The sequence below is a fragment of the Aulonocara sp. 'chitande type north' Nkhata Bay genome, linkage group LG18, assembly GCF_057382095.1.
Source record: "Aulonocara sp. 'chitande type north' Nkhata Bay isolate Kocher_YH1m ecotype deep benthic linkage group LG18, A_spYH_male_GT1.1, whole genome shotgun sequence".
Taxonomy (NCBI): Eukaryota; Metazoa; Chordata; class Actinopteri; order Cichliformes; family Cichlidae; genus Aulonocara; species Aulonocara sp. 'chitande type north' Nkhata Bay.
Genome location: NC_141361.1, coordinates 23,216,242 through 23,227,406, shown reverse-complemented (window position 1 = coordinate 23,227,406; position 11,165 = coordinate 23,216,242). Strand labels below are relative to the sequence as shown.

Below are 11,165 nucleotides of genomic sequence, written 5' to 3'. Positions count from 1 at the left end.
CAAGGCAACATGAGGTTTTCAGTAGACCTAATATTTCTTTTCAGTGTTGCAAAAAATCCCCCAAAAATTACAACCAAATTGTTTACTTGCCCAAAGGAAATGACCATCCACGCTCAGAACTGCTTTGTTAAAGACACATGCACTTAGATGGGTAAATGCAGAAAGGGCATAAACCCAGTTCTAGCTTTTTTTGCAGCGTGAGCGCTCAGTCAGTGTGAGCACATCAACCTCATTGTGACAAAACCAGTTTTATGTCACAGATTCAGTGCAAAGCTCCTACAATACACCTGGGGAAAGTTGGTGCACGTATTCGCATGGAAGTGATCGTATCGCTGCTCTGTGCCAAACATCAAACGTTCTTTGGTCTGTTGCCTTTTTAGAAGTAGGACAAAGGGAATTGAGGAAATGCGACGTTAAAGTTGTACGGTATGGTGCAAGAAAGAAAAAAAGGGCTATATTTAGAGTGGAACTCCATTTTCCTAACCCCAAAGCGTATACCCTCCTTACCACCTACTCTTTCCTGGGCCCTTTCTTCTTCTTCTAGTCACAGGCTCTAAAGGCTTTGTAAATGGGTTACCCCCATGCAGCCACCCACGCATCAGGTACAGTATCAAAACCTGGGGCATCCTGTTATGACTTCTGGTTTCCTGTTTCCTGTAAAAAATACAGCCCCCCCTCTCCTAACACACACACAAACACAGTCTTTCATGCAGCAAACAGAGCAAAACTCTGATCAGCTGCTAACACACCATTTCAAATAGATTAGTTTGAGCTCTTGTACTTGTAATCCTGTTTCAAGAATTTGGGAAAGTATTTAGTAAGACACACACACAAAAAAACAAAAACAAAAACCGAACATCACACTGCTGATTAGATTCACTGACAGAAGATTCATCCAGATTTTTAGTGGGATTTTTTTGTGTGACACAGCATCATAGCTGTAGCCAACTGAAATATATAAAGTGGTAGTATTTTGATGAAGAATTACACCTTTTGAGCAGCTGTCTTACACTATTATTCTCTTCTAATTTGTTTTTATTTCACGTATACGTCCTCTCATTTCACATGCCACAGAGAGGAAGACGTACAAGTGTCAGGGGACCACTGAAACAGCAATAACAGCAGTGTGTGTGAATGTGTGTGCGCTTGTGTGTGAACTGCAGGTCCCCATTTGCCAAAATAACACTGTTTGTGACACACACCATGCTGGCAGTGCACATCTCCCACCAAGATACCTGAGCATCTCTCAACAGGGGTCAGCCCCATCACTCTTAATGAGCAGAAATCATTCTACCTTCCTGCGGTGGCTCAAGCCTGCCATGCTGACTGCTCACCGACGGCGTGAATGGTTAATTGTCGTTGGCACACGCTCCCCTCCCCATTTTTCTGAGATGTTTGCTCGTGCTGAAACTGATTTTTAGCGCCAGCATTTCTAGTGAGAGGTATCTTTCATGTTTTCAACTGCAACGGCCTTTTTAGTATCTGACGCAAGCTAAAAAAAACACTGCAATGTTTGGTAAGCCTTCATGCTGCACTCGTTTCCTTATTTTTGTAAGAAAGAGAGAGGAGCACAATGTCATCCTGTTCTTTTTCCTAATTTTTAGCTCATCATCCCCTCCCCCTTTCTTGCAGATTGGAATTCATTAGCAATCAAAGAGCCACTGACAAACGCCCAAGCTTAATTACCCTCTCATTTGCATATTTGCATATTAATGACTGCAGACTTTGCTGTTTTTATGCTGCATTAGTCCCCCTCCCGTCAACACTTAGCCACCCCGCATACTGCAACACTGTATCGTTCCCACACCTCAGTGTCTTACATTTTAATCCTGCAAGTTGACACCCAATTAAGAGAAGGCGCTTAATCAACACTAGATAGGTTTTCATTGTCCGTGCAAAATAAGAGGGAAGGAAGGGGGGATTTTTTTCCCTTCTTCACCTGGTAGTGGCTCAGGTCAATATCAAGCTTAAGCTTTATTCAATTATGCAAACGTTAACTTGGTAGCAGAAGTGCCCTCACAATGCATCTCTCAGCCCAGATATATTTAGATATGAAGACTACTATATCTTATACTTTATTTTTTAGTATTTGTTCAGGAGGTCCTCAGTTCTATGCACCCAATATGCTTCCCCCTTCTGGTAAAACAAGTGTAAGACAGATGTGATATTTCAGTAAATGAAGCCATCATGCTTGGAAGTCACAGTGCATACCATTTATTCATCTCCAAAGCATTGTGATTTATCAAGTTTCTGAAGAATTTACCCCAAACTATGTTTTTAAACTGGTGGTGACAGGACACAAAGTCAAAATGCCCTAACGCAGGATGCACATGGCCAATCCACATCCTGTTGTTTACATTAGAGGGTATACAAAAAAAATGATAATTTGTTTAAGCTGACAATGCCCATTGAGCCATGATGGAGTTCATTCAAGGGATAAAAGCAGCCTTCTTAAAAGTAGAATCTGCCCAGGGCTGAATTTCCAGGATTTGCAAAGGAAGTCTTTTACTAAACATACGAAACCTGCAGAAGGAAAATTCAGAGATGTTTAACTTTAAAAACAAAACATAACCCTATAACGGAGAGGCAACAGAGAACAGACTATTTTTAACGTTTGTAAAAACACTTTTTTATTATTTTTGGCTTTGACATGAGGGTCATGCTGTAAAGCATGAAACATTGTGCTTCACCTCAAGACATCTCAAAATTAGTAGAAATCTCCCATGTTAAGAAAAGCAAGAAACTTCAGAAACATCTCAGATGCGCGCAACCTGTTCAGTAAAATAAGCTAATCCTTACATTTCTCAGTGTATTTGCATAACAGACATATAAAGAAACTCATAAGTATATTTTTCTGTAGACACACAAAGCCTAGCCATGATTGTAATAACTGGGATTGGCATACTTGTACTGTAATGCCGTTTTCAAACATGCACTGCAGCCCTTAATTGGACATTACCCAGTGGAGCCGCATGCAAGGGAGACCATACAGAGTAACTGGGTGAGTATCCACACTGGATTCTTTCAACATTTTCCAGTGCATGTGTGAAAACAGCGTAAGCCTCAGAGCACTTCAGAAAATTTCAGACAAGAAAGCTGGAAAACTGCATTGGATTTAGGGGGGCTGGGGATGAAATTACAAATATTGGTTATTTCTTTTGTTCTGTTTTATGAACCTTTTCAAGCAAGTCTTTTACAATTCTATACAGTATATGTACGATCTGCTGTATGTCAAAAAGCTACTGGGGGCAAAAAAATAAATAAAAAAAAATAATAGTGCATCAGTGGCCCAGATATGTGGCTTAATGAGTCAAAATCCTGAACCGAATAAATCTCTAATACTCTATGCTGTCAACACTTCCAACAATCATTTGTGTGTGTTTTTTTTAAATATCTATCCTGGGATGTGAATTATGTGATAAAATATCATAGAGCTGATTTGAAGATGAAGCTTTTACGGATCCACCTGAGGGAGGATGTGTCACACAAGGTGTATACAGTATATCTGAATGTACAGTTTTAGGCAGCAGTGTCTTCATGTTTTTACATAATGTCTGAGTGAATATACATAGCTCAATCTGCAGTGCGTGTGGGAGTGCTGGGTTGGTTCAGTCCCATTGTTTTACAAAGCCACCCAGCGAAATCCACCTCCTCTGCTTCAGACCGCTTGATAAACGTGTGGTTCTGAAAAAGCACAAATATTAACAACACACTAACTCAGCTGACTAAATATATAGTTGCTATCAAGTTAAACAGCACTGCCGGTTTAGTTGAGAAGTTTTTTACTATAAAAATGACAGTGATTTAGGCCTGTCACATATTTCACTTTGTGATAATCTGTTTAAAAAAAATAGGGAACTTAAAGTCAAACTGACACTTACCATTAACATTTTTAAGTCAGCCCTGTCTGCTGGATTTTTGATGAGACTGGACACAAAGAAGATCAAGATAATCCATCAAGTTAGTAAACATGTAATCCAATGTTATGTCACTATTACTTGTCATGCTACTTGACGCTTAACATGTGTAAGTGAGGAAAGGTGAGCAATATGTTGAGTTTTAAAATGTCCTACCACTTGGTCACAAAATCCTGAAAATCAGGGGTGAATACTCCATGGGGTAGTTTAGGCGGTGGCTGAAAGTTAAAAGAAAATGTTGTAGTATAAACAGCAGAAAGTGACTCATTCGTGATTTTACGTGGTTGACAATAAATGCTGCTTTGGATAACTTCTTATAATCTTACCTCATTGACAATGTAGTCTAGTAGTTCAAAGATAGCCATTACCGGACCGTGGCCTGGGGAAGTCAGTTTAACAAAACAAGTGAGAACTCAATCAGAAAAAAACCTTCAATTAAAAACATGGCAAACATTCCTTTGGGGCATCGAGCAATCACGGAGCTGACAGGTTCATAAATCAGAGTGTCTAATTCACTGATATCAGCAAGTTACGTGATTTCTCATGTGGAAACTTGGAGCAGTCTGCATGCAAGGTTTGCCTACTGCACTTTCAGCCAGCCACCTGAAACACACACAGATGATTGTGTAGCTTACCACTAACAGGTCTACCCGGAGGTTTGGGTCTAGGGGATGTGCTGTGGGTCTGTCCCTGTGTATCATCCAAGATCGGTCGTCCAAATATGGCCTCCAGCTCCTTAGCATCTGGAGGGGGGATGGGAAAGCGTCCAACTGACAGCTCTACAAGGGACAAGCCCATACTCCACACATCAGACTGCACAGAGTAATGAGTCCCCTGCAATCTCTCAGGCTAGACATCAAACATAAACAACACACAAAACAATCATCAGTTCTTTATTATAGTAATATGGAACTGTTGAACACTGTTCAAACAGCTGAAGCATTAATCTCAAGTTAAATATGTATCAGTGGATAAATCTCTTCATCAAAATTAGCACAAAAGAATCCTGTTATTCAAGTTACCGACCTAAAATGAGTTAAAAAGATTCTCACATTACATGAACATTGATGCGAAACAAACTTGTCCACAGGTTTCATAAACAGACCCAAACATACCGACATGTAGGATCTTGTTCCAACAAAGGAATTGGCCATTGAGTCTATGAGCTGCCCGCTCACACCAAAGTCACACAGCTTGATCTCCCCGCGTGAGTTTACCAGGATGTTTGAGGGTTTCACATCTGAGATAAAAAGGACATTTTATTACTTATAAAATTACATGAAAATGTTATCCAACTGAATCTCTATACTATGGATGTCAAACAGCCTGAGGCCCAGAATCAGCCCACCAAAGGATGCACTAAGATCCTCTGGATTAGAGCAGGGCGATATGACCGAAAATATTCATCATGATATACATTTGAAAATTTGCGATAACGATATAACTCACGATATATTTGACACTAGACAAAATACTTTACAACTCCACAACTTTATTAGTGCATAAAAAGCTCATCAATGTATTTTCACTTCAACAAGCAGCTGTTTTTTAAGTGCATTAAAGTTATATAAAAATTTTACAGTGCAAATGCAAATTCCTTGCTGACAGTTTAACCAAAAGGCATTTCCAGTGGGAATTGGCCGACATATCCTCAGCATAACCATGTATAATATCCACAAAACTTAAAAAGAAGTTATACACAAACAATACGGTAATATAGAGATTGAAAATGTGACGTCACTCAGGGGTAAAATCGCAAAGAATTCTGGGAACTCGTGGCAAGAGGTACTAGCGCACGCAGGCTTTCAATTGAAATCAGTTATACAGCAATAAAAAGAAACACAAAAAATGGCAAGAAGCTGTTGTGTTATTAACTGCAATAGCCGGTCGCATGACAGCCACGGGAAGCCGACGGGTAAAGAGATCGGTTGTTATCGGATTACGTCGTTGAAGAGAAATTGTTCGAGCCATGTTTCCGAAGTAACAAAGAGGCGACTGGATTGCAGCCATTCAAAGACAAAATATAACGTCCCAGAACCCTCCAGCTCACAGGTTAGTCTGCTCCAAGCATTTCCACAAAGGTCAGTCTGCTGTTGTAGTTAATGCGTCATTTTTCTTAACATAATTGGTGATATAGGTTACAAGCAAGTCTGGCGTTGAACAGAAATTGTCGCGCTATGCTCCTTTATTTATTGTGCATAAATAGTGAATTGTCCTGACACAATATTGCGTTTCGCTTCTGTTATTATGGTACACTGACAAAAACATATACTTTTATTCACAGGGTAAAACAGTTTTGTATCACTAATTGCCCAGTGCGATTACAGCATACAATATTATTGTCACTGCTACATTTCTGTAATGCTGCCAGAAATTATTTCCACTACTAATTAATTACCATTGAGCTCAAAGGTCCTATTAATAAACGGTTAACGAATGTGTATTTATGAAGACGATTTGTGAGACTGGTAAACTTATGATACGTACGATGGTCTTTCGTTCTACACGGTGCATTTCAAGGTCCTGCACCCATCCGTCGGTAAACTGTACCTGGGCTTGTTGCAGTGACCTGAAGTTACTAAACTTCATGAGTGCATGCACTCACTCCAAGAACCGTATGATTATAAATATGAGCGTGGTGAAAGTTGGGCAGCACGCTAACGTATTTTGTCCCTCTGTGTGCTCGTAAGGGTCTGACCCTTTCACTGGTTTGATTTTTTTCCTCGTATCTTTTCTTTGACTTTTCATCAAGTCTGTCTTTGTACGGACCGGCATTGTTCTCCTTCGTTTTGTACATACCTTTTTGGGGGGCAAAGAAAAAGCAAGAATTTATTGGAACCGAAGAATGAACGTTTTGCGGTGCTGCAAATGCTTGCATTTGATGCAGGTACTTGGATTGTTTTGCCACGAGTTCCCGGCATGCAATGCGCGAAAGTCACGTGGTCTGTCAATCTCTATTATGTTGAAGCACAGTACGTATCACTCTGCGAGGCGCCTGCCTACGATAGCCGTAATGGTCCGACAATCCATCAAGCGGTGCGGGTTCGTGGCTTAGCAAAGTCGTACTAAAACATTTGATAGATTTTCGAGCGCCGTGTACCACATAAAATCGTTTCGAGGTCAGTAAAAACAACCAGAATTCATACATAAGGCGCACGGGATTATAAGGGGATCTGTCGATTTTCAGAAAAATCAAAGGATTGATTTTAAGTGTGCCGTATTTTCCAAAAAACACGGTAATAACGACGGAAAGCTAGCATGCTCTACCGAAAATAGTGTTTTGTTCTGTATCTGACGGACGAAAGCCAAACCAGTTCCACCACTGAAGTTGCAGCATTTTTACAAACCAATTCTGGTTCATCCGTTTCATTCAACGATTGGCTTTCGCCCTTCTCATTCTCCATCGCCGCCATGTGCGTATGAAAACAAAGGCACTGCGCATGCGCGTTTTACCCATATTCTATCGCGATATTTCATTTTCTTATCGTTGCCCAACATTACACCGGTATTACCGTGAATGGTATGATATGGTCCAGCCCTTCTCTGGATGGCTTTGCAAAGTGTCAAAGTTGTAGTAAAATCATAAATATCCTCATTTTTTTTCAACAAGCCACACTGCTTTTCTGGGAAAAATGATGAAAGTTTTAATACCCAAATGAATCTGTATGGAAAATATTACTATCCCAACAACTTGTTTCAGTCAAAAAGAGTAAAACCCTATAGTTTAGTTCCAAAAAATGTATATAGCAAGTTTAATTTATTTTAATAATGAACGGGGTCTAGAAGGAGTTGGGAACAAACATACACGCACACAATGATCGTTATAGTAAGATGTTATTATGCAGTTCTTTTACTAATCTGGCCCACTTGAGATCAAACTAGGCTGTAAATAGAAACTGCTCCACATCCTACTTGCAGATGAAACTCATTTATTCAAGATACAATCATAAACTTAATGAAAATGCTGATACCTCTATGCATGATTTGATGTTTTTCTCTTAGGTAGGCAAGGCCTCTCAAAACCTGTTTCAAAGCGGAGAAAAATTAAGGAAGTCAATGACGCTAAACAGGCTTGATGCTACAGAAAACAATATGACAGAACTCATCCTGAACTAAGGCTACGTTCACACTGCAGGTCTTAATGCTCAATTCCGATTTTTTGATCAAATCCAATTTTTTTGTCTGCTCGTTCACGCTACAAATAAAATGCGACAGCAAACGCGCTCTACTGTGAACGCTCAAAGCGGCCCGCATGCGCAAAAGAAGATGTCACACACAACGCGCTCTGTTTAGACCCAGAGCAACAGTATTGTTTGACTGATGGCCCTTAATATAAAGACTTCGGACTTCACGTTTCCCAATTTTTGCTTTAAGTTATTTTGTTATTTACATAATAATGTAAATAACCTAATAATGATCCTTATTGCTGTTTAAGAGAGGAGCGGTGCTTCAAAGGATAGTTGCAGATTTCTGTCAGAATCTGCAGATTATACAGTACAAATAAAATGTTCACGTTGTCTTCCCAACAGTTTCACTGACATCTACACTGGATGGCCAGGAAGCGTTCGCGATGTCTTCTCTGGCGCTGATAATTGGCTTCAGTCTTGTGTCGGTGACGTAAAAGGCGGAGTTAATGCGACTTGACCGTTCAAACAGCAGTCACTTTCTAAAACATCAGATATGTATCGGATTCAGTACCACATACGAAAGTGACCCAGATCGGATTTGAAAATATCGGATTTGCGCCGTTCACACTGTCATACCATGATCGGATATGGGTCGCATAGGGTCAAAAAAAAATCGGATTTGATGCGCTTTCGCCTGCAGTGTGAACGTAGCCTAAGAGTGACAAGTGTTTAGATGCACTTGTGCAAAGCAAGTATGGTTATTTAATCTCAATACAAATCATAACATAACTATGACAGAACGTGATTGTTTGGTTGTTTGTTTGTTTTTAAACACCTCAATTAATTAAATTAAAACACTACATTGTTTCATTAATGTCTACCACTTACTACCACATTAGAACATGACAGCAAAAAATAATATACTTACAGCAATGCTGACTTTGCCCAGAATCTCTTCAGGAATCCGCTTTGCTTCTTTCATCACCTGGTCCAGAGAGCCACCATCCTACACCAGAAAGATTACAGCAACTTATGATACGAGTGCTAAAATAACAGAAGGCAGCCTGAAGACCTTATTCAGAAAGACCCTATTCAGAAAGTAAATGAAAATGCCAACAGATTGATTCTTAAAAACAGTTACGCAAAAGTAATAACAGACCTGCGTCTGTAAGGGGCTGATGATGAAAATGAGGTGGAATTCAATTGAAGATTGAACTGAGATGTACATTGAGACTGGCAAGAATTGGCAGGATTAGGAACAAGTATATCAGATGGAGAGTGTATATCTTGGGACAAGGAAGAAGGCACTGTCAGGTGCAAAGAAGAACTCAAGGCGACTAATGTAGCCAGTGACTGGCTAGATTATTCTATCCTTTTTGTGAATACTGTAAAGAATTAACACAGTTTGTGTACCTCATTAACCCACTTCCAACAAATTACTGCTGCATATGCATACACGCATATACACACACCCACACCCACCAGATTAATTCAATTACAAAGACATTGGGCAAAATGGATAGGGATTTTAGACAACATCATTTGATTGTTTGGGTAAAAAACACTTTTTAATCCAGTTGTCCTCTCTATAAATCTTCAGCAACAGATAAGAGAAAAGATGATATCTTTGTTGGGATCAAAACACTACTGGAATACAATTTTTTTTAATTCTTACCATGTGTTCCATGCAGATGCTGATTTCTCCATCGCTGTAAAAAGCTCCATAGAAACCCACAATGTAGGGAGAATTACACTCGTGTAGTACCTGAAGCTCTCTGATGATCTGGTTTCTTATTGCAGGTTTTATTTCTAAATGTATGAGCTAAACACAGAAGAAAGGTGTTATATTAAATGGGTATCAAAGGGTGAACACTAATACCAGAAAGATCAACTCAAGTATAAAAGACCCAGCAGCTTTTTGTTTTATAATTGCAAAAGCTCACTTTTCTGGCCATGATTATGCCTGAAGGTTTGTGGCACTCCTTGTTGACCACTCCTCCGTTGCCTGCACCCAGCTCACAGATACGATGGAAGTCATCATCTTTCAGCTCGCCAACCTTGGCCTTCTGGGTAAGGAAAGCTTCTAATCTTTTCTTTTGTTGTTCATCCAGGTCCAGCTCCTCCAGTATTTTCTTCAGCGCTTCTAAATTGGCCCTGATAAAATTAAGAGACAGTTTAGAATAACATATTTTCAAACAACTGCAAAATTTTAACTCAGCAGGTCAACTTACTCAGATGTAATCTCTGTATTCATGGAGGTGGATAATCCATCACTAGCAGGAGCAATGTTTAAGGGCACTGGTCTCTTTTTAGGAGCCATGTTTATTTGAGGGTAAAATATGAACTTGGACTGAGTGACACTTTCCTCTACAGCTACAGATGATAAGATCCTGTAATCTATATGATTTAGAAATTGCTGACAAGGTAAGGGGCCTGTGATTAGCACATGCAACTTTGGGAGGTTAGATAATAGACAAACACTGTCTTGTAGACTAGATGCTATCTACTTGACGTTTTCTGTTTAGCTGTTACCAGGTAGGACAGTTAACCTGGCTAAACTTACTTAATTTGTGTCTTCAAATCAACGCCGGCTTAACCTGTGACTCAGCTTAAATCTAATTTACTACAAGAGCGACACATCAAATTATGAATACAAATACGGTAATATAACACCAGTCTTAGCTAGCTAGGTTAGTGTTAGATGAGTAGACGTAGCACGACAACTAGCATAATGGTCACCGCACTTGCACCAAAATGTAAATGTCCAATTAATCGAGGATTAACTAGCTACAACGTAAAGGCAAAAAAAAGATTTTCAAAGCTAAAGCCATAACTATCAGCACATACACGTTAGCTAGCTATCTAACTAACTTCATCTGCTAGCTGTTGCGTGACAGCCGCACATTTCACGCGAGTCGAAAGCAAGCGGATGTTTGTTCACTTTTCTTCCGGTGACTTCCCCCTTTGTTTAAGTTAGAAACATTAGCTTAACTGGCTGTTTTATCCCAATATCTTCTTTCAGCGGGGTAGGTGTGTTATTGCTGTAGACACCGGGGTCTAGTGTCTTCAGCAGGGACGATCACGGGGGCGCGGTGCAGTCAAGACTGAGCCTTAAGTAGTC

At 39.8% G+C, this 11,165-nt stretch overlaps 1 protein-coding gene across 1 annotated transcript; it reads right to left on the bottom strand.

Annotated features, from left to right (window-relative positions):
* Window positions 1-2,604: 2,604 nt before the first annotated feature.
* Window positions 2,605-11,165, bottom strand: map2k2b (mitogen-activated protein kinase kinase 2b). Its single transcript, XM_086271621.1, has 11 exons — window positions 10,276-11,165; window positions 9,988-10,198; window positions 9,720-9,866; window positions 8,973-9,050; window positions 7,889-7,940; window positions 5,033-5,157; window positions 4,553-4,766; window positions 4,244-4,296; window positions 4,074-4,135; window positions 3,882-3,927; window positions 2,605-3,684 (listed from the first exon to the last, which is right to left on the bottom strand). Exons 1-11 carry the CDS (start codon window positions 10,362-10,364, stop codon window positions 3,574-3,576), a joined length of 1,188 nt encoding a protein of 395 aa, XP_086127747.1. The 5' UTR covers window positions 10,365-11,165; the 3' UTR covers window positions 2,605-3,573.